This window comes from Microcebus murinus, chromosome 18 (assembly GCF_040939455.1).
Source record: "Microcebus murinus isolate Inina chromosome 18, M.murinus_Inina_mat1.0, whole genome shotgun sequence".
Lineage (NCBI taxonomy): Eukaryota > Metazoa > Chordata > Mammalia > Primates > Cheirogaleidae > Microcebus > Microcebus murinus.
In genome coordinates this window covers 19,022,125-19,045,500 of record NC_134121.1, presented here as the reverse complement: position 1 = coordinate 19,045,500, position 23,376 = coordinate 19,022,125, and the positions used below count along the sequence as shown (strand labels likewise).

Below are 23,376 nucleotides of genomic sequence, written 5' to 3'. Positions count from 1 at the left end.
GAAGTACCTAGCACAAGGACTGATACATGACAGATATTCAATAGATGTTATTTTTCTCTGCCATGGATAGAGAATAATAAAACAGAGAAAAGGGAAAAGGAAGGGGGTACTACTACTTTATATGAGGAAGCCAGGGAAAATCTCTCTACCAAGGTGACATTTAGAGAGAGCCACATAGCCAGCCCAGTACAGAGCATTCTAGGTGAAGACAAGAGCAAATGCAAAGACCCTTAGGCATGAGTGCTTAGTTTGCTTGAGGAAAAGCTAGAATGTCAGCGTGACTAGAGCATACTGGGTACAAGGAGAGCAGTAGGATCTGAAGTCAGAGAGCTGGGAGGCATTGCAGGCTGCTGTTAACCCTTTGTACTCGGATGTCAAGTGTGTCGAGTGTGACAGGGTTAGCATCGGTAGCAGCTCGTATGTCGAGCCACACTTGACATGTAGTTTCACTGCGGGGGGAAGGGGGAATTTTGTCTATTTTTCCAGTATCTTTTCTTGTTTTCATTAGCATGAAAGGACATGTAAAATGTAAATGCAGAGATGGTACACTAACTTCCAGGGGTAGATTATTATTCACTAACTTAGAGCAACGTTTAGATGGAAAGCTCCATATAATCACACCTCACCCTAACAAAAACCACAAAGATTGTGTTGTTTGTTCTAACAGAAAAATCAAAGGAGGAAGAAGAGAGACAATTTATATTTGTAAAACATGTGAATGTAAACCAGGTCTTCATGTGGGTGGATGTTTCAAAAAATATCACACCATGAAAAATTATAGAGATTAAAATTACTCTTTGAATGTATCAATAATTTGAAATATAAAAAAAAAAAAAAATCCAGGCCGGGCGTGGTGGCTCACGCCTGTAATCCTAGCTCTCTGGGAGGCCGAGGCGGGCGGATTGCTCGAGGTCAGGAGTTCAAAACCAGCCTGAGCAAGAGCGAGACCCCGTCTCTACTATAAATAGAAAGAAATTAATTGGCCAACTAATATGTATATAAAAAATTAGCCGGTTTCCAAACATTCTGTGAAAAAAAAAAGAAAAAAAAAAAATTAGCCGGGCATGGTGGCGCATGCCTGTAGTCCCAGCTACTTGGGAGGCTGAGGCAGAAGGATCGCTCAAGCCCAGGAGTTTGAGGTTGCTGTGAGCTAGCCTGACGCCACGGCACTCACTCTAGCCTGGACAACAAAGCGAGACTCTGTCTCAAAAAAAAAAAAAAAAAAAAATCCAAATAAATAAGTTTGTATGAAAAGAAACTCCAGTTTTTTATTTTACTGCCGCACTTTGTAAAATCTGGGGTATTTAAAAATTAAATCCTGAGTAGAATAAAGGAATCGAGAAAAAAGCAAGTGAGTGCAAAGGGTTAAAACTTCGGCTTTTTATAAGTGAGTATATGTGGCATAAAATTTTAAAAAAAGACAAAACTTTGGCTTTTACTCTTAAGTGAGAGGAGCAGCCATCAGAAGGTTTTCAACAGAGAACTAACATGATTGTACTGATATTTTAAAAAGATCATTCTAGTTGCTGTGCTGAAAACAGACTGGGAATAGGAGGAGGGAGGAACCAGAGAAACCAGTTAGAAGGCATTTTAATGAACTGAAGTAGGGTGTAGTGGTAAGACAGAGGTGTATGTGTATATGTCTTAAAGGTAAAGAAGATATGAATTGCTGATGGATTAGATATGGAGGTGTGAGAAAAAGAGTCAAGAATAACTCCAAGAATTTCGACATAAGCCACCCCAAAATCAAAGCTGCCATTAGATGGGGAAAAGTGAAGAAAGAACAGGTTGGGAGGTGTGGGAGGAGGTGGGATTCAGTAGTTTGGATTTGATGATGTTATGTTTGACATATGTAGTTCGCAGTCCTTCATGCAGACCTACCTTAGTCTCAATGAGCTGCAACTGCCTCCTGGGAAGCCCGTGAATTACTACCACAGGCTGAGCATTGGACTTCTGGCTCTGAGTTCTTCTTGAGCCAGATCATATACTTGATATTTGACACCAAAGCTGGGAGAGCTGATGAAGATGGGGCTTGGGAAGTCTGAAGATGGTTAGGACTCCTCTAATCAGCAGTTGTCCTGCACTAAAAGATAGCTTCAACAGCCAACTCCCCAAAGCACCCTCTGGAATCAAGACCATCTTGTGATCACAAAAGAAGTACTAGGATCCTCTGGCTCAAACCATGCTCATACAGTTTCTCTTCTAACTCAATATTTTTCCACAAAGTGTAAACAATTCGTTAGTTGTGCTCAGCCTCACATACTACATTATTCTCCCCTTCTGAGACTAGAAGTTTCACTCCAAGTTTTTGTTGGAAAGGCATAAAATAAGTATTCCTTTTGGGAAAGAGAAGTTCTCTCATTCCCAAGATCCAGTAGTCATTAAATGCATTCATAGAGCATGAGTTTTTGATAAGTCAATGTCTAGAACCTTTATCTACTTACAGAAATTTAACCAAAGGGAATATGTGCTCAACTTCTGCTGTAAGGAATTGATTCACTGTTTATAACAGTGAAAAAATGGGAATATTCTCTTGGTTCAATAAAGCAACAATTGGTTAAAGAAATCTAGGTACATAAAAAAATACTAAGCAATCATCAAAAATGATTCCATATAAGAATACATTAAAATATTAAGCCAACAAAAAGCAGAATACAAATAGTATATATGACCTCCAGTTTTACTGAAAATAAAAGTATATATATGTATACTAGAAGCTAAATATGATTATATATAACCAGCAAAATAACAGTGATGTTACCTCTGGGTAGGGAGATTATGGATAAATTCTTCTTTTTATTTGTCTGTGTTTTCCAAATTATCTATAATGAACAAATACTCTTTTATACTAAGAACAATTCTTAAAATTTTACATTTAATACAAAACCATTCACATTTACGGTTCATGTTCAGAGTTCAGTTTTTACTGACTTTTTTTTTTTTAAACATTTACCTATGGCCCTAGTATATAGTCTAGGTCAAAAGACTTCCTCCTGAGAAGATATTTGTGGACTGCTATCCAAAGGTCTCTCTCTCCCCCAGGGGATGTAATGCTAACGACTCTGCACAGAAGTCAGTCACAGTGTACCCCTGCCTCAGCACAGGAGACTCTGCTCCTGCGGTCTGCAGCTGCTACTTCCCCAGCCCAGTAACTGCTACATGGGAAATGTGAAGCAGACCGGATTGCCCTACTCTCCACCTGGCTGAAGACCCAACTGTTAAGCAGAGACTAAGAGCTCCACAGTCCCCACCAGAGCAACAGGGAATGGGCTTTGTTTTCTATAAACAGACAGACAAGAAAAAGTTCAGGTTAAAACATAGTCCTCAGAGGAAGGAAAATAGAAACCAGGCAGCGGGGAATGCTTCATATTCCTAAAAGCTTTTTTTGTAAGTTAACACATGGTGTCTGCTTCTCTCTAGTCACCTATTTATCACTCTCCTCCTCAGAGAAGGGAAAAAGCCCTGGCTGTTTTCCTAGTGCAGAGTTTTGTGGCTGGGGGGAAGGAGGAAGGGGGGAGGAAGGAGGGTGCTTTAAGCATGATGCAAACCATTTGGAGCTGAGTGAGAGCACTGCCAACACAAGCTGCACTATTTAAACAAGTGAGGAAATGATCGTATATACAACATGCCAGCGAGCACACACACACACACACACCAAAGGAAGTCAAGAGGGCTTTTTTTTCAGGACACAGTGCTGGATGTCAGCGGCTAAAAGGTCGATATTTTCCCTTAACACCCTTCTCAATGACTTAATCGTGTTCCGTTTGCACAGAAAACTTCCCAAGAATAAAAAAAGTCTGAAGAATTAAGAGGAGGGGTGAATGGGGAGGGATGTTTGGCCTGGGGCTGACCTTATCCGAGGTTTTCTCCACGTAGCAGGGGTCCTGAGGGGCAGCCAGCAAGGGGACAAAGCCTGAGAGAAGCCGATCCTCTTCCAGGATAAGAAGGGTGAGGTCATCGTCCGGGTCCTTGTACAGTGGCACCTCAGACTGATTCACTGCAGTCAGTATGTTACAGAAATCAGCCAGCGTCGACCACACATCCACAGCAACCCTGTGAGAAATAAGGTAAGAAAAGAAGAGTGGCTCTAAAGAGGGACCAGTAAAAGTATTCTTGGCACTTGTGAGCAGGGAGGTAATTGCAGCTAATGTTGTGTAGGCTGGTATCCTCCAGGAAATCATACCCAAAATGTTAGAATACAAAATTATGCCCATGGCAGCAATTTGTGAGTGTGTGTGTGTGTATGTGTGTGTGTGTGTGTGTGTGTGTGTGTGTGTGTGTGTATGCAAAGTTCAAATTGATTACAGGAAGTTTTTAATCCTCACCAGAGAGGAAAAAGAATTTAGAGAATCAGTTGCCTAATGCAGGTCCTGTCACCTTTCCAGACAGTGTGCCTGAGACACTTATTCAAACACTCTAGACAACTGGTGCCTGAGGCCGCTCCCAGAATTTCCCCACTACTGTCCAGCCAAATATATGCCACACAGACAGCAAATGAGCACCAGTCTCTCCTCCTTCAGCCACAGCTGGTCCAGTCATAGTGCAGAAAGAGTCGTGAGGGTTTCCCCCTACAATGCTTTAGAAATCCCTTCCCTATACATAAGCAGGAAAACAAACAATCAAACACAGATCCAACAAAAACCTCATTTCTTGCCTGCCAAGATCCTTCCAGGAAGGTAAAGCCTCTTATGCATTTCATCAGTGCTTTCTTGGCCATTCCACACTCTCTTCTTTCTCTCACTTGTAGAAAGTTAGGTATAGTATGACAAATCATTCTTGTTTGTCTGGGACTGTCCCAGTTTTAGTACTGAAAATCACACATCCACAGAAACCACCTAGTCCTGAACAAACTGGGATGGTTAGTCGTTCTAATTGCATATCACTAGGTCCTGGATGAACCTGAGAAGAAACCTTGACACTGCAAAGTTTGGCTCTCCCCATTTGAAATTCCAAGGTAGATTTATTAAAAAAAGAGTTCATTTCTCTGTCATAATCACTTGTCAAAAATCTACTATGGTTCAGATTTCTGCTTTGGTCAGTGCTAAGGATCCATAAAGCTTTTTTTTTTTCCTTTTTGGCCTGCCCAGGGATCCCAGATACAGGGTCTGCCAAGTTCACAGTCGTGGCTTTCTTCTCCAGAGGAGCACCCAACCAGGTAGTTTGGAACAGGCAGTACCCCATGGATGCCAAGTTTTACTCCAAAAGGAATGAGATGCATAGGGGAATTACAAAGAAAACCTTCACAGTCAGGTTTAAGAGGTGGGGTGGCAAGAGGCAATATGCAAATAGAGCTATAAGAATAATCCTGGAATCTCCCTTGGGAGTTACTGCACAAGTCCAGCCAAGGGAGGGGCCTTAGACCTAAGCAATTTGTTTCTCCCGGCGACTAGGGAGCTCTGGAAGACAGCAAAAAAGAGAGCACTCAGGGGACATGCCACTGAAGGTGACAGTGGGGGAGAAAGTGGAGTTGAGGTGTGGGAACTCCCTGACTGGCTCCAGGTGGAAGGAGGCTACACTGGTTTATTTACTGTAACCACTGCACTAGGAAAAGGCAATGAAATGAAACATCTTGTTTTCAAGAGTATCCTGGGAACCAGGCGGAACACAGTCCCATTAATCACACAACGGCACATAATCAACACACGTGTACTGCAGAAGTAACTTGCTTCACAGGCTTTACCCAGGAAAAAGAACATGTTTGGGAAGAATCACCGGAGGGATGAGAGTTTTCTAAAGCCTCTCTCTGTGCAGACACCAAAAACTAGACTCATTCACAAAGCTCCATCTTTTGGCTCAGCTGGGTTTGGCTGTCAGAAATGTTTAAATATGGAAAAAAATAAACAGTTGCAACACGTTTCTGTGCAGAGATCTGCCTGAGCCCCTTTGTGATGTAATGGGAAACGCTGCATTCAGGCTACCAGCTGTAGAATAAACAGAACTTCGAGGGTTAAAAGGAACTGAACTTTCCACGACCCCATCTGCAGAGAAGAAAATAATAAGAGGAATGATGCACTGCCCCACAGCTCTGATAGTTTATCCTCCGGTCCGGCTGCAGAGACAAGCACCGGATGTGATAGGGCTGCTCAGGGCCGCCTCCGAGGTTAGCGCTGCCCATGGGAGACGCACAGGGAGGCTCTTCCAGTTCCTCACTTCCTCCCCCAGTGCCCTGCTGGCCACTTGAGCCCACTGCCTGAATCTGATCCCACAGCACTGGTGAGCTTTGGCCAACAGGCATTGCTGGGCTGCAGAGCAGCAATTTGGAAAATAAACAGGAAAGACGACAGTGAGAAGGAAGAAGGTGAAAAGTCTCCCAGCTGAATTCTTGGCCTGAGGGCCCTGGTTGGTGCTGTGCAGGTCAAGGCTGCTGAGGACATAGTTGGGGGTGGTGTGGGCAGCAGCATCCCCAGCCATAGAGAAGCGGCAGAAAATTACCCACGGCTGCCACAGTGGGAGGCCCACATCCCTCTCTTATCCTCCCACCCCTACCATCTTGGATCCAAGACGAAGAAATATGTGGTACCATGTGGTTCTCATTACCATGCTCTCCTGTCCCCTAAGGCTCAGATAAACCAAAACTGACTCCTCCCAGAGATTGCTGGCCACCACTAGGGACCCCTGCCCACATCTGCCTTTTGCCCATTACCACCCACCTTGTGCCAAAACCTTAAGAGTCACTGCAAAAATAAGGTGGATGTGAGCCTCTACCTCAGTGTTGTGTTGTAAGACAGCAGCTTGTGCCAAAAGATGTAGGAAGTGCCCTCAGTTCCCAACTCAGAAATATAAATAAAAGTGGTCCAAGGGCCAAGCTAGACTGAGCAGAACCAAGGGAATGTAGAAAATTCTTCAATGAAAGGTCATTTCTGCCCTGGTCACTTCAGAGTGGTCTTATATTTGAACTCTGATTATGAGTAGCTGCTTTCTTCTGGTATCTCAGTGGGATAGCCCAAGCTCAGTTCACATTTCATATCATTAGTTATCTCCTCTCACTGAACACCATGGATATGGGACACAACTACCCAGGCACCTAGGGGCCATTCGGTGACTCTCTACAGGGGTGGGAGTATGTGGGAGAGCCAGGAAACTAATATTAAAAGGAAGAGGTGCTTTGAAAAACCAGGTGAGATGCCTGAACTCAAAAGTTAAGATATTTGTAAGAGGATGAGGTAATTCCTGGAACCTGGGCAACATCACCTCAGCTTACCCCAATCAGGCCTCTGGGCTAGGAGGTCAGTTCCGTGGGTGAACACAGGGTTTCCTGTCTAAGTAAAAGGGGAAAAGCTTAGCTTTTTCCTGCTTTAGTTCCTTATCCCAACTGAGAGCACCTTTTAACCTTTACCCTACAGCAGCCCTTGGACCCGAAGGATTCAAGGTTGGCCTGGACTGAGGAGCCCAATATCAAACAGCTCCCAATCTCCTGGAAATATTTGGGAAATAATTACCCAAAAGGTTTTTCAGATAATCTCAAACCACATTTGATTCTAAATGGACCCTCTAGAGTGCTGTGGGCTCAGGCAAGTCCTTCTGGCTTGTTCTGGTTCAACTTATATTTTTAGGAAAACCCCCAGAGCCAACAAAATCCCACTAAAGTTAGGGTGCACTCTTCACCAAGCAGACACAAAACAGCCAGAGAATATGAAACTGTGTCCAATGAACCCATTTATGGCTTCCAGAATGGTGGCAAGGGAGTCTCTCAGCAGCTGTGATGTGATTAGTGAGCAGGGATCAGCAGTTGCAGGGTGACCCACTGGCCCAACCCCACAGAACACACCACACACCAGGAAAGCAGACTCCTGGCTTGAATCTGAACACCAGATCCTAGCTTGGGACAAACCAGCAGTGACTGGTTAGAGGCATGCACTCAGAACCAAGGCTCACTTGCTTCCCCTACAGACATGCATTCACTTACTCCACCAGGAAAGGAAAAAAATAAGAGTTAATTTACTTTTTATTGCCTCAGAATTCCAAGGTTTAATGTAGCTGTCAGTTTGAGTGCAGTGCAGCTGCTGGCCGATACAATGCAGCCCAGGCTAGCCCAGGTGACTGGGGAAACACATTTCACAGAAATGAACCAACACACACTCCTGGCTGGTTGTTTGGGGGGATATTGATTTGGGGAATCAAATTAACCCTTCAGGCTGGGGTTTCTGCAAATAGCAGTGGAAAAGCAGCTTCAGTCCAGGAAACTGAGAAGTCCTGCTCTCAGATGCGTCAGTGGGTTTCTGGGTTTCTAAAATTTTGGAGTTTTCTTATAGGAGATGTTACCCAACTACAACATGTTCTGAAAGATTAAGGTATGAGATATGTGAGCTATGTTATACACAACAATATACCTCCTTGCTAGAACTCAGAAAGAAAGGTAGATCTGCCAACTTTATAGGGAAGGGGTCAGATGAGACTTTTCTAAAAGCTCCAACTGGGACAGGACTGAGGGAAGGAGACAGTATGGGAAGAGTGGAATGCTAAGGCCCAACCAAGGCTCTGTCCATCTTTTTGGCAAGTCTAAGGAGGACTAAGCACTCACATACTCCTTCATATTTTTACTGGGGGAACAGGCTGACTGGTGATTAATATCAAGTACAATGACCCCATGTTACAAGCCTGCAGGGGCCTGTGGAGGTGGCCATTTCCTGTGTAATACCAGCTTGTTTAAACACTAACATTCAAACTCCACAGCTGCAGAACAAACCCGGAAAGAGTTGAGTGAGAAGAAGCCCTGCATTGTGTTTCAGAGTTATGGAAGATCAGAGAAGTAGCACAGATGGGAAATGAGTTGGGTCTTTTGGTTCCTGGAGTGAGGAGATCTGGAAATATAGCCAAGATGGCACAGAAACTAGGCACGAGGATGCTAAAAGGAGAAATCCCACAGACACAAAGAAAGACAAAAGGTTATAACAAGAGAAACACTCCTAAGATACACAATATCTGCTTTTTAAAACTTGTTTTCCTATAGGCCATTATATCCTAACTCACAACTCTCCACATGGGGTTCAGTGGCCAATGTAAGATCACTGTTGTCCTGAAGGACTTCTCGTTCAACTGGAGAAAGCAGAAGGAGGTGATCAGCTAATAGCAGAAATGGACCTGAATCTACAAGTCTGGCAGAGTTAAAGGAATAATACCTGGGTTTAAAATGGCTTACCAAGCCCCTTGGAGAAATAAGACGTCACACCAACCCTATTTGCAGTGGGAACAGAGGATCCAGTTCTGGTACCTCAGTGCTAAGTAGTTCAACAGGCCCTGGTAAAGGTGGGGAGAAATCTATGTAGGTCCCCTGAAATGTAGGAACTACAAATATTGTGTTTTCTAGATACCACCAGGACGAAGAGCCAAATGTGTCAGAGATCACTATTCTAGAGTTAAGACATGGGCAGTAAGATACCATACTCCAAGAATAAGAGATGTTTATTATAAGACCACTAAAGAACACAAGACTCAGGCAAGGACAATCCCTTCTACCTTTACAGTTCATACAACAAGTCAACTTAAGCCTTTGGGAAAGTACTCAACCCTAAATCAATTCTGCCCAACAGGGCAAATCGAATTCTGAAGCTTAGTCATCCTGCACTAGTATAAGAATATAAACTTCTCCATGTTCTATGCAGTACAGCTGGAACCCTGTGGCCAGCAACAGGTCACAATAACCTCATTCCAGGATTTCTCAAGTACCAGAGCACCTCTACTCCCTCCTCACCCCCATCTAGGTCAGTGCTTTATTCTGATTTCAGATCTCCCAGGCTACATTCATATGCACAGCCTCTGTCACATCACCATGGTGTGTTAAACCCATCAGCACTGTATGTTTGGGAAAGAGCAGCCCCTAGGGGATCTTGACATCTCCACGGCATGAGTGGAGCCCTCAGTGGCCTCCCTGGTGCGGATTCTCACGGTTCCTGCCTCTCCAAACTTTAAGCTGTAACCACTCCAACACGTCTTCCTAGTTTAGCACACACTGGACCCAAATAACCTCAGCCTAGAGCTGGAAAGTACTCTCCCTGGGGTCAGCTGCTGTACCCTGCTGGGGTCAGACTGGAGCCGTAGGCCACCACCCCTTCCTCTCACAAGGAGTCCTGTGGGAGGAGACAGAGGCTCCTGCCATGGGAGAGATCACGTGTGCCCCACACTCAGCACTTGGAGGAAGAGGAACCCCCTGGTGCCAGGCTATAGTGCTGACGCCCCAACCGGAGCCAGGGAGACTGGGTGGGGAGCCAGGGTAGCAAAGGGGCTTCCCACAGTCACCACCACTTCCTTCGGGGAAGTGCTGATGGACTATTACTTAGTGACCTCCTAAAATGCCCTTGTGGGAAGACGTATTAAACGTCCTTGAAGGGGTGCTGATTAGACTTGGGATTACTTCTTATTTCAAAGCTGCCCTGTGAGGGTGAGTGAACTAGCTGTTTTTTAACTCAAGAATTTCTATCTCATCTACAGAGTCAACACATGTAGACTCCCTGAGGAAATTAGCTTTCTGCATACTCCCTACATATCCCTATTTCTCCCTATGTGACAATACCTCAGAGGGCTCCCTATGAGCCTTTTCTAGCATGCTCTGTAGACTATCAAGCCATGGAAAAGCAACAAGTTCAAGAATTTCTAGAGTTTTATTTTATTTTTTTAACAATACTCAATCCAACAGTGTGATAAATGTATCCAAGCTACAATTAGGAAGATATATAGCATCAGAATGCGAAGGTCTGGGCAGCCTGGCGAAACGCGGGCTCTCCAGAGCCCCAGCTATGTTTCCCATTATGTAACCCTGGTCATGGGCAGACAGCCAGACTCCAAATGAAAAAGAGACTCTGGCTTGGCACTGGTTCTATTTTCCTATCCTCATTCGGGGTCAGCACAGTGTCATACAGCTGCAGAGAAAGCTCTGGGGATTAAACCTGGGAAAGCCTCCAAGACCAGGACCTGGGTTCAAGTACCAGCTGAAAGCAATAAACCAACTGCCACAGCTGGGCTAGGTTTGGATGTTCTCAAAGTCCCCTGACTCTTTCACTTACTGAGAACTAGAGATCAAGATGAGGGAAGATTTGGCTTCAGCAGAGACTGAAATGAAATGAGGTAGGTTGTCTCATTGCCCTAGCCTTGCAAAGGTCCCGGGATGTAAGGGGTCACTAGGTTCAGGCTCATGGAAGCCTGTTGCTCTGCTCCTCTCTGTCACCTGACATTCACAATTTTCCTCATGCTTATGTGGTAAAGTGGGAAGTGGCTGTCTCTCCCTTCTCACATGAGGTTTGGTGTGGAACAGAATAGAAACTGTGTTAGATGGGGCAAATAGATGGCACCTCTATTACAACTCCTAACAGGTACAAATGGGAAGTCATTTTATTTCCATATATGCTGACTCCAGCACACTGACCTAAGTGACACTGTGATGGAAGGCACAAACGGCCCCACAATCCTGCCCTTATCCCTCTCTAGTGCCAATGATGTTCTATAATCATCATCTAGGTGTTCCACATGTGCCTGTCTTTGCCTAGGAAAAGTACATTTGGCTAGAAAGAAGAGGAGCATGGGCAAAGAGGACAGACCAAGGAGACTAACGAGCTATGGAATTCCCCTAGGAGAGTAGAGGGTGCTGTGCAATGATTCTCTAACTGCACAGGAAGGAGGGCAACAAATATAAGATAGGGAGAGAATGAAGGGAGTGAGTTGAAATAAGGGCCCAATGTGTCAGAGGGATCACTTCGGAGTGCAGTTTCTGGAGGAAAAGCAAATGGAAATATAGACTATATTGTCACCTTATCTTAGGATCAGAGAAATGTGTCTTTGCAGAGAACAAATGTAGGCAAAGACCAATGAAAGCATGCAAAGGAGAGGTGTTAAGTGGAAGCCATTTCCTTCCTGCTCCCTTGAGAGCATTCCTAAACCCTTCAAAAATGAAGATCATCAACAAGGACCTTACTAGTTTTGGGGGTTTACAGTTCTGACATCTACAGAACCATTTGGGGTGTGTTATTCCCTATGGCCTTAAAAAGAAAGGCTATACAGTATGGAAGATCAGTGGGCATAAGATGAAAGTTTGAAACCCACCATACCTTGCCAGTCTCTCAACCACAGTATTTACTCAGTGAGTACTGGGGAGTTATATGAGAATATGAGACACTAGAAAGGAAGAAGGTAAAATTTTTATTCTATCTTTTCCAGTGCTCAGTCTGAAGGCTAGAAGGTGGGATCACCCTCAGTGGTAATCACACCAGGTTTACTCTGTGGAACAGTGGCACCAGTCCTTAAACAACCATACCTTGGGGTCAGGCCCCAGGATAGAAAAGCCCCTCCTTTATGCTTAAGTTTGCATTCCAGAGACAATCAGCTGCTGATCCTGACTGCTGAGAGACAGTGAAGAAGAAGACTTTATTCTCTATCACACTGACTTCTCTAGCCCAGACTGGATTCACAAGACAGTGGTGTCCACAGCTATAGTAATTCATTTACTGGGCAATTAGATTCAATATACTATTTGGTCAGATTTGCTCTCCCTGTGAAGAAAAGTCTGAAAAGACTAAGCAAATATGATTTAAGTGTCCCAACCCCTTCTGCCTCTCTGTAGCCCAGAATGTGAAGCCCAGCCGGGGATGGCTGTAGCTTGGACCACGTGCCCGGCTGTAGATTGAGCCTTTGCCCAAAGATGGGCAGCAGCTCGCAGAGCCGGCAACGGGCCATTTGCTACAGCATCCAAAGAGAAAACAGACTCAGCACCTCAAGCAAATGAGGCCCAGCACTTCCTGTGTGAGCTTTCCATTTCCTCAGCCAAACAAAAGCCAAAGGGAGTGAAAGAAGGAGGAGGGATGTGGGAGACATGCTGCCTAAGAGAGTTAACAGACCTGATAGCCCAGGATATGGGTAAACAGGGACTGAATGCATTATGTAAGGGACTTGTGCTTGTGAGGTGAACCAGGGAAGGCCCAAGCTTCAGGTATAGCTGGTCTGCCTCTCCACTCCCAAGAGAAAGGAAGGAACATGCAGCGACCCTTGCACATGCTCAGAAGCAGTGGCTTAGATACTTGGAGAGCTGAGTCCTTTCTTGGCATTTTCTTTACAAAATTACAAATTGCCTAGTCCACATTATAGATTAACAGCCTGAAAAGTTTGAGTCTATACATGTTAACTCTTTGGGGATCGCTGCTGGGAAACAGCTGTCCCCTGGCCAGCAGTCTGTCAGTTCCTTTATGTGGCCCCAGCTGACTAGCATAGGGCTCAACCCAGGCTCATGAGGCCTTAGCCTGGAGTGTATTTTGGAAACCTAGGAGGGCTCACAGAAAGGATGCAGAGAACAGTCCAATGCTGTGAGCACCATCTACACAGTTATAGAGACAGAGCTGGAGAGGACGTGGAGAGGGTGAGATTAATAGGCCAGGGGTGCTTCTTAGGGTAAAGACAGGGGAAAAGTTTAGAAGGAAAGACAAGGGCAGGGGGAAGAGTAAGACTACACAATCTACACAGAAAGATCAATATCTGCTGGTCAGAAATATCTGCTTTGGCCTTCCCCTGAGGGTCACGCAAGAGTCTAGGAGCTAACCCAGACAAGCTTCCTTCCACATTACACAGAAGTGCCCTCGGCAGCAGCCAAGGTCTCCATACTCTATCCTCTGGTATTTTCCCCCTCCCAGAGAAGAGTACTGGAGATGAATGATGAAGTACTGGGTAAAGATGTTTATTCTGAAATACACACATTCACACAACAAAGAGCCTGAAGGACTTTGAGTACATAGCACCTGCCAGAGACAACAATGCAGAGAATGGGGCTGGAGGAAGAAAAGGGAGAGGGAGGCCGGGCGCGGTGGCTCAAGCCTGTAATCCTAGCACTCTGGGAGGCCAAGGCGGGAGGATTGATTGAGCTCAGGAGTTTGAGACCAGCCTGTGCAAGAGTAAGACTCCGTCTCTACTAAAAATAGTAAAAAGTAACTGGGTGTGGTGGTGTGTGCCTATAGTCTCACCTACTAGAGAGGCTGAGGCAGGACTATCATGTGAGCCCAGGAGTTTGAGGTTGCTGTGAATTAGGCTAATGCCACAGCACTCTAGCCCAGGCAACAGAGTGAGACTCTATATCAAAAAAAAAGAGGGGAGGAGACGGAAAGGGGAAATAGAGAGGTGGGAGTGGGGAGAGAAAGGCAGAGATAATGAGAGAGATAAAGGGAACAGGAGGGAGAGAGATAAACAGTCAACACAGCTGAACAGAGATAGAGCCTAAATGTACACACATGTACACTACTGTGCAAATATGCACGCAGACTCACAAAGAAGAATGGGACACATGGGAACATAGATAGCGGTCAGGAATCAGCAAGCTTTTTCTGTAATGGGCTGGATAGTAAATATTCTAGGCTTTGTAAGCCACAGTCTCTGTGGCAACTGCTCAACTCTGCCATTGTAGTGTGAAAACAGCCATAGACGCAGTGTAAACAAATAAGCATGGCTATGTTCCAATACAACTTTATAGACACTGAAATCTGACTTTCATATAATTTTTACAAGTCATGAAATAGTAGTTCTTTGATTTTTTTCAACCATTTAAAAATGTAAACCATTCTCAGTTTGTGGGCCGTAGCTTACTGACCCTTGATATAGATACATACATACACAGCAGAGGCAGACAACAAAGGCAGGCAAAGAGACAGAGGCAGGCAAGCAGGCAGACACATATATGCAGAGACACTGCCTCCAAAAGAAAGATCCAGACTGACATAGAAAGACAAGGTTACAGACAAACATGGACACAGACAGATACTCTGAAACATATGGAAACATACACTCTCATAGGATACAGTCCCATGCAGATATGGATGAACCAAAGCAAACACAGACTGACATGAACCCAGAATCAATAAAGACACAAACAGAGATATTGACACAGAGACATGGAGATGAGACATTCATTGAAATAAACCCCCATGGGAACACATGAACCTCTCATAGAGACACACATACTCAAGGATACACAGACACAAAAAGGCATAGACACAGGTACAGATATGGACATACCACATGAACACACATGGATACAAAACATGGCCACAGATGGATAGATACACATGGACACATAAACACAAGACAGACATGGATAGGCACACTGAAAAACACCTAGATAAGCCCCCAGAGGCAGATACACACAAACCTTCACACTCAGACACAGAAAGACACTGAGATACACACAGACTTACAGACACACACAGACAAATGGATCCACACAGGCACAGAGTTAGATACAACCCAGATATAACACAAAGATGAAAGAAACAACTATAGATACTTACACAAGATTGTGGATACAATTTATGCCACTGAACTGTAAACTTAGAAATGGTTAAAATGGCAAATTTTGTTTTTCTTTATACATACATTTTCCCTCCTCTCACGTGGTCCTCTACACTCAAATCCCTTCTTATATATATATATTTTTTTACTACAATTAAAAAAAAAGCCATACAAACACCAACAGATCAACATAGGCACACCCAAGCAGACACATACTTCCGTATCCACACCCCCCCCACTCCGACAACTGCTCTAAGAGATCCCACACTGACACACAGAGACAGGGATGGGGGCTGGAGCATAGTGAGGAGATAGGCCATGAGTGAATAACAGAAGAGAGATATGCATGGACTTACCCACCCCACAGGATTCCATGCCACGAGAGGAGGCACAGAGATGGAGTGTATAAGACAGCACAGAAGCAATGAGAGAGCCTGAAAAATGCACAGAGAAAAACTAAAAGGGACAGAAAGAGACAGAGATAAAGTCTCTCTCACACATATCAACATAAATCCAGACTCTAGAGGTAGCTGCAGCAACTGTGAGTATGAACAATCTGAGGGAACTATAGTAAGAACAGGTAACAAAGAGCAAGTTATAGAGTGAGAGAAAAAGAGAGTGCCAGAGGAGAAGAACAGAGTTCAAGAATAGGCAAAAAAACCCCTAAAAACAAAAAACCCTAAAACATCAAAGGACAAGGAAGGTGTTCAAGGAAGGGAAAACCCAAAGTTCAAATGAAGAGGGAACAGAGAAATAAGCAGGCTGTGGGCAGAAGGAAACAAAGAGCAGGACAAGGAACCTGTGGGAACACAGGTGGGCCAAGGCCAGTAGTGCCAAAGGAATGGGCAGGCCAACTCACTGTGAGGGCAGGTCCAGGGATGTGGGTGGAGGATTCCAGGTGTCTGGGTAGCCGAGCATCCAGTCTGACCAGACTTTCACGCTGGGGAGCAGTTCCTTCAGGTCCGGGACAAAGGAAGACACCTTGATGTCATCTTGGTCATCCTGATCCTCAGGAGAGGACAGCTGAGCTGCAGAGGCAAAGGGTGAGAACTGGGCCTATGTCTGCTGTGGTCTCCAAGTGAGGCCTTGGGCACTGGGATGGCAGCAAGCTCTTAGGGAAGGGAGACCAAATCCACAGGAAAGCTGAGCCCAGAAGCAAGGACAAGTTCCAGTACCTAAGAGGACTCTGAAAAGCAGGACAAAGAGAGAACCAGTGTACTGGGTCTGCCCCCAGAGATAGCTGTTTCTGCTTTACCTGACTGAAGTCTCTACTCTGTCCTCTGCCTACCCTGCTAGCGTTCCTTCAGCACAGTACTGAGATGGCAACAGAGCTCCTGCCAAAACTGCATAACCTGAATTTAATCATAAGAAAACACCAGAGAAACCCAAATTGTGGGACATTCTACTAAATAAATCACGTATACTCTTCAAAAATACCAAGATCATGAAGGAAAAAGAAAGATCAAAAAACCATTCCAGATAAAAGGAGACTAAAGAGACTGATCTAAATGCAATGTGTGATCCATGACTGGATCCTAGAGAAGAAAAAGAAGTTTTTTTCCTTGCTATAAAGAACATTATTATGCCAATTGGTAAAATGTAAGGACTGTAGATTCAACAATAATACTATATCAATATTGACTTCCTGATTGTGATAATTATTATTAAGAGAATGTCCTTGTTATTAGGAAATAGAGTCAAGTATTTGGTGGTAAAGGGCTACCATGCCTGCAACTTAAAATCAAATGGTTCAGAAGAAAAATAATAATAAGCTTAAATATATGTATGTGTGTAGAAAGAAAGAGAACTTAAAGCCATATGATATTATAAAATGTTAATAATCTTACAACTGTTTTGTAAATCTGAAATCATTTCAAAATAAATAATTGTTCCCGTCCCTGAAAAAAGGCAGTCTAGAGGCTAGAGGCATTCACAAACCTGGTGTGGCAGTGGGTAACAGAGGGGCCTCATTGCTCATCAATATTGACCTAGGAGCTAAAAGAAATGTGTGACCTTCAGAGCCCTACCTTACACTGCTACAGCCATTAGGCTTAGAATCTTCAGGGAAGCCTTAAAGGATACGGGATACTGCCCTCATCCCAAGGGCTAAAAATAGCACCTGCTCTAGTCCAGTGAGTCTCCCAAGATGACCAGTCCACAGTGGTTATAACACCCACCAGGTACCAGACAAAGAGGGACATAGAGATAAAGGGCAAAAAACACAACATCAAGCATTAACAAAAGGGGAAACTCACTTTTCTGATGATTTAAAGATGCAGGAACTCGCAGCAGCTCATAGGTGAAATGAAAGTCCTAACTATTACAGGAGAAAACAGGGAGGGAATAGTTCCACAAGAAGGAAAGCGGGCCTTAGAGGCAATCAGACTACAAAAGGAGATGTGACTAGTTCCATGAGCAAAAGGAAGAGGAGCATGTTGGGAAGAAGAAGAACAGAGAGTAGAGAGGGAAGATACTGAGAAGTAGTATGGCACTCTGAGGCTTGTCTGCACAGGGCCAGGCAGCTGGAAAGCCCACCAGTCAGGCACCCTCCTGCTTACCTTTGGCAGACTCCTTAAGTAAGCAGGTGCAGCGCCGTACCAGCAGAGAAAACATAGCCAAGCCCAGGGCTGCAGCTTGCTCCTGGATCACAGAGCGACACTCCTCTGAGAAGCAGTCTGAGGAGAGGCAAATGAAACTCCATCAATACCTTGGGGGACGAAGGCTACTGTTCTCTACTTTACAAGGTGTGCATCCTTGGCATATTACTCAGCTTCCTTTTCCTCACCTAAGACTATAATACTCCTCTCAGAGAGTGGTTGTAAGCCTACATAAGAACGTACGTGAAGCGCTTACCGCATGCTCTGGCAATACGGAGAAGCACTGATAACATAATATGGATTTCCTGCGTCAATTCTGAGCGCATCACTTCCCCTGGACCAGTTACCTCAAGGTGAGCTGCGTGAGCCAAAGCTGAGGGTCTCTGCCTTTGCTGGCTACTGATAATGTAAAGCTACAGTAATAAGAACTCAAGATTTAATTAACTCAGTCTCTCTAATGCACAATAAGCAGGAGTACAATCATCAATTAAGATCAGAAAAATACAAATTAAAAACTTATCTTCTTGAATCACCAAACTTTGGTTCCATCCTCACCTCCTCTATGTTCCTCTTCCTAAAAGAACACACATGACACAAATAACCTATTTTCACTGAATGAGTTAACTTTATATAGAACAACGCTTGGCATATAATAAACACTTTATCAGTGTCAGCTTTTGTTTTCACAAGTTTTTTTTTCCCCATAACTAAAAAATAAATCTGGCTCCCAATATCAGCACTCACTTTCCCTCATTTTTTCAGCCTGGCTAACTTCCCTCTGGCTGCAGGTCCCTGAAAGGAGCCACTAACAGATTTTTGGTGGGAGCTGCGTAACACACTCCCAAATCCCTGCTTGTCCCTACTCTTTGTCAGGGCCTTCTCCGATAGCCACTTCATCTGGACTTGAGAGGAATAGGTGACAAACAGAAGGCAGCAGTCCACCCTGCAGCTTCAGAGAAGACTCCCAGTACCCACAGGAGAAGGAATCAGGGCCAGGCTCACTACCTGTGGCAGCAGCTAATCTGTAAATTCTCTCTGTAATACAGGAGCTCTCTCAGAATCTCCAAGTGTTAAAAGGACAATTAGCCACATATTTGATCTCTGTCCCTGCCTGCATTTTAACCTCAATAGCAAAGGGAGGGCACTTGTGGGTTCTTCTCTCTCTCTCTCTCTAAATCTCTAATCTTGTCAATGGGACCTAATTGAACTCCAGGAGATATTACACAGTATTCCTTCACCCAGGAGCAAGTATGACTGGAGTATACAAAGCCAGCCCCAAACCACTTTTAAAAGTCCTGGGAAGAAGGAGCAGGCCGCTGCTTACAAGGGCCCAACATATGAATAGCATCGGTGTAGCAATTCTTCAACTGTGGCTTTCCTGCCATCTTCCAGATGCCTACTGGTCCCAAATGTCACCCTCTAACTTTTTGACTCAACTGTGGCAAGCAGTAAGGAAATGGTCACAATCCATGTGATTAGAACAGATCACCACTCTCATTCTTCTCCTGGTAAGACCCTAAACCTATGTTGGAGAGAAAGAAAACAAGAGTCCAAGAACCAAACGGAGGGAGGAGGGACAGCAGGGAAGAGGAGTATGTGTAAGCCGTCCCAAGAAAAGATGCCAACTCTTCCCCAACCCCCTCCCCATAGGCAACAGCACTGTCAGTATGGTCCCAGCTCAGGCCAGGCCTCTGCCAAGCACTGCCAGCAGCCTGCCTCTAATTAGCAACAAAGCCCAGAATGAAGAAGTCCAGGACAGAGGAAGCTGGGAGGGGACCAATGGATCTTGGTGGCTGACACACTGACCAAACATTAGTGCCCTTCAACAACTGGGCATCTTAGGTAGAAGTTACCTGCACACAGAAGGCTACAAGGGATGGAGGGGGTGTCTTAACTCTAAGAGACTGGCATTTTGAAAAGCACAAGGCTTTAATAAGATACTCTAATTAGCTTAGACAAGGACAAGATGGGGAGAGGGAGATTTCTTTCACAAGCTTATTTCTATTTTTATGACAAATGGCAACCCCAGGCTTGACTGTTTCTCAGAGTTCAGTGGGGGCCTAGGGCTCCAGGAGGAGAAAGACCTACTTAAGAATAGGGATATCTGTGGCCTCTAGAGAGTCCAGGTAGGCTCTTCTAAAAAAAAAAAAAAAAAAAAAACCTCCTGCAATAAGGTCTGGGGATCAGGCAGGGTGGTAACACCTGGAGCCTCTTTGGTATATGTCTGGAAGGGCTCAACTACCTCTCAGAGCAAAAAGAAGGCAGCTTCACAACTGCTCTGCTCTTGGTCATGATTATGCCACCCTAGTCCTCCAACCCCCTCCTGAAGAAAGGCCTGGTAACACTGCTGGTTTGTGTGTACAAACCAGTAAGCTGCTCTGCCCTGATCAAGCAGGTGGAGTTATTACGAGCTATCTAGGGGGTCAGAATGTCTGGGTCTTGGTCAGCCCTCTGACTGACCATGTTATCTGGAGTACTTTCTGGAAGGTCTGTCTTTTTCCATGGGTCAGTAGTACCACAGCACATACGGAGCATCAATAATGTGCTAGGCCCTGTGCTAGTTATCATGGAGAGTATAATTATAAATAAAACATGGTCTCTGAAACCTTAGGGCCTTTTAATAGGGTGAAGAAAGTCATTATTTACCCAAGTAACCACGGCGATTTGAACCTAGTGCCTCCAGTGAGAAATGTATTAAGTGGATGGTACCTTCATGGGATGCTCTTTACCTCACATAGGCTTCCAAGGGCTAGAAGCCATAAGATACCACTCCTTAAGAGTACTCACCATTATACAAGTGGGTAGGAAAACAGCATGTAGATTCCCAGAGTCCAAATGCTTTGGGGCTATATCTAGGAAACTGGACCTAGTCTCACAAATTCCTACACACACACACACACACACACACAGACACACACACACCCCTAGAGTTTGGTTGGTTCAAGCCAACAAATGATGGGGGTGGGGTGGGGAGGAAAAGGCATTGTTTGCTTTGGTATTTGCCTGGGTTCCTCTGGCTTTGTGTCAGGTAGCAGGAGCCTGACATGAGCTGAGGAACTCATTAACATTCTGAAATAGCCTTTCCCCTTCTTTCCAAAAGCAGGCTTGCTCAGGGGTTCAGGGTAATGGTTTTGACTAAGTCAGTCAGACAGAAATATTTCTTACCAAGAAAGTCACCTGAGATCTGAACCTGATTCGTCCCTTTCCCATATGTGGACAGGTGACCATAGCACCCAGTATTCCTGTGGCCAAATACCTGCTCAGACAGAAATATTCTTCTCGCTCCTATGTAACAGGGAGACTTTCTCATTTTTCTGAGAACATATTCATGGAAAACATAAACCAACTGTCGTCAAAGTTGCATGAAATCAGGAAATGGAGCGGCCAGGAGAAGGTTGCCATGTGGCCGGATGTTATGTATTTCTAATTAGTGCTATACATCTTTCAACAGCAAGTGTCCTTCTGCTGGGAAACACAACACACTGCCCTTGTTATTGTAACTGTCAGAGAAGTGCTTAAACAGATAATCTCCAGGAAAAGTGATAAACACGTCCCCTCTCCCACCAGTGTGTGTGCGATGGTGCTGCCAAAGCAAAGCTGTGCCTGATGGCTCCAGGATGGCAAAGCATCCTCCTGCAGGAAATGGGAGTGAGGCAGGAGGGGTGGAGAGGGAAGGGGAGGGAAGGGGAAGGGAGGGGAGAGAGGCCCACCTGCCTGGACCCTCTAAGCCCAGCCAAGGGATGAGAGTTCAGAAACAGCTTCTGATTAACTCCCAGGACAGGGTACTGAGTTTTTGTCCCTGAGAGATTTGGAGGAAACCAGTATCCGTGGGATGGAGTTTGGTTGGTTACAAAAACAATCTGGCAGCAATGGAACTAGCAGAGTTCGCTTGTTGCACACAGCCTGCTTCCTGGCAAGAGGATGAGAAGAGTAATGAAGAGAAGACACAGGATGGATGACACATAAGTCTGATGCCCTGATAGCAACACAAGGGATTCAGAGGGCACTAGGGTCCACTAGCAGAGAGAATCAACTATCTGCTTGGCTGCTTCACTAATAGCTAGAGAAAAATGCAGACAAGATCACATACTCACTGATTCCCTCCCCACCATCTCCTCCCAAAGAGAGGAAATGAATGGTCAGTCACCTCCAAACTAACACCACCTGGAGGCCATTTGCTGGCTCTTATCTTTCAGACATAAGGCTGCTTTTCTCATGAGTCAGTTACCAGTCAGACACAGCGCTGGCACAGCTCCTGAGCAGCCCACCAAAACCTCCTTGTCTACAGGAAGTGGGCAGTGAGAGAGCATCTTTTGACTGCTGCTGCTTGAGCCACACAGTTCCCTGTGGCAGCTGCTGGCTGAAGAGGAGGTAGAGGAAGCAGTCACTGTATAGGAACCAGACAAAAATGAAATCTCAGAGCAAAGGCAGAGACGTAATGCCCTCAGGGCATTTTATTCCCTGAGGAGCAGAATGAATGAGTCAGAATAAGGCACCAATATGCCCAAGCAAATTATTCATGCACAACGGCAAAAAAGAGTTAGGCTGACTGGGTGTATGGCAAGCCATAACATATCCCTAAACAGGTAAGGCCAGGACAAGACAGAAGAACATGGAAAGTGATGTTTCCTCCCTAGGAGTCCTTACTGTCATGCCTGCTGCTCCCTTTGGATTTTCCAGGACTATAAAACTCTGGCTTCTTCTAGAGCTCTTCTGAAAGTAGGGCAATGTTTGGGCAAAGGAAATCCCAACCTCCTAACAAAGTGACCTCTCTCACTAATTCTAAAACCACTTGTTGGGCACCCAATTGTGGAGTATATAAAGGAAAACAGAATTCTGTCTGCGAGAAGATGATAATCTAATAAGGACAAACAGGAAGAATACACACGAGACATATAACACACCACAAGGAAGATGGAAGTAAGATGCTTTCTGTTATGACGGAAAGAAAATCATTTCAGTTAGCATGTATCAGAGAAAGTTTCATGGAAGAGACCATTTCTGAGCTGGGCTGGAAAAGATGAACAAAGATGGAATTGGCAGATGCAGGAGAGACTGTGCGTACTACACGAGGCTTGCAGGTACTGCATGCTTCATACCCTGCCTGATGTGTGACTGGGACCACAAAGCACAGGGCTTAGAATGCCAGAAAAAGGAACACAGACTTGACCCAATAGACAGTGAGGGGGCACTCACTCAAGGTTTTTGAATGAGGCAATGGTGAGTATTTTATGAAGATTAATGTAGCTAAAGCATTTAGGACATATTAGGATAGTTGGAAAAAGGTAACAGTGAAGGGGACCAGTTGGGAATTAAGAGAGCACGAACTTGTTTGAATTAAGAGAAATTATATGTAGAACACTTCATAAAATTTATAATGCCAAGTATAACATCTTTCTTATAAAAGAGGTAGAAGAGAGAATAAAAGGAAGTACACAGATATGAAAAATGCTACAGAAAGAAAATCAAGAGAAGGTAGAGATAGTGTTGGAGGGAGAGGGAGGGAGGGGCTAAGACTGCTGGA

General features: G+C 44.8%; 1 protein-coding gene across 3 annotated transcripts in view; it reads right to left on the bottom strand.

Moving 5' to 3' along the window:
* The window catches only part of SMG6 (SMG6 nonsense mediated mRNA decay factor), a 221,692-nt gene that overhangs the window by 105,716 nt on the left and 92,600 nt on the right, over positions 1-23,376 (bottom strand). For all 3 annotated transcript variants that reach the window (XM_012740650.3, XM_075994252.1, XM_020280862.2), the window contains exons 11-13: positions 17,814-17,930; positions 16,115-16,283; positions 3,852-4,053 (exon numbers count right to left, since the gene is read on the bottom strand). In XM_012740650.3, coding sequence (XP_012596104.1) covers positions 3,852-4,053; positions 16,115-16,283; positions 17,814-17,930 — 488 coding nt within the window. The remainder of the gene's footprint in view (positions 1-3,851; positions 4,054-16,114; positions 16,284-17,813; positions 17,931-23,376) is intronic.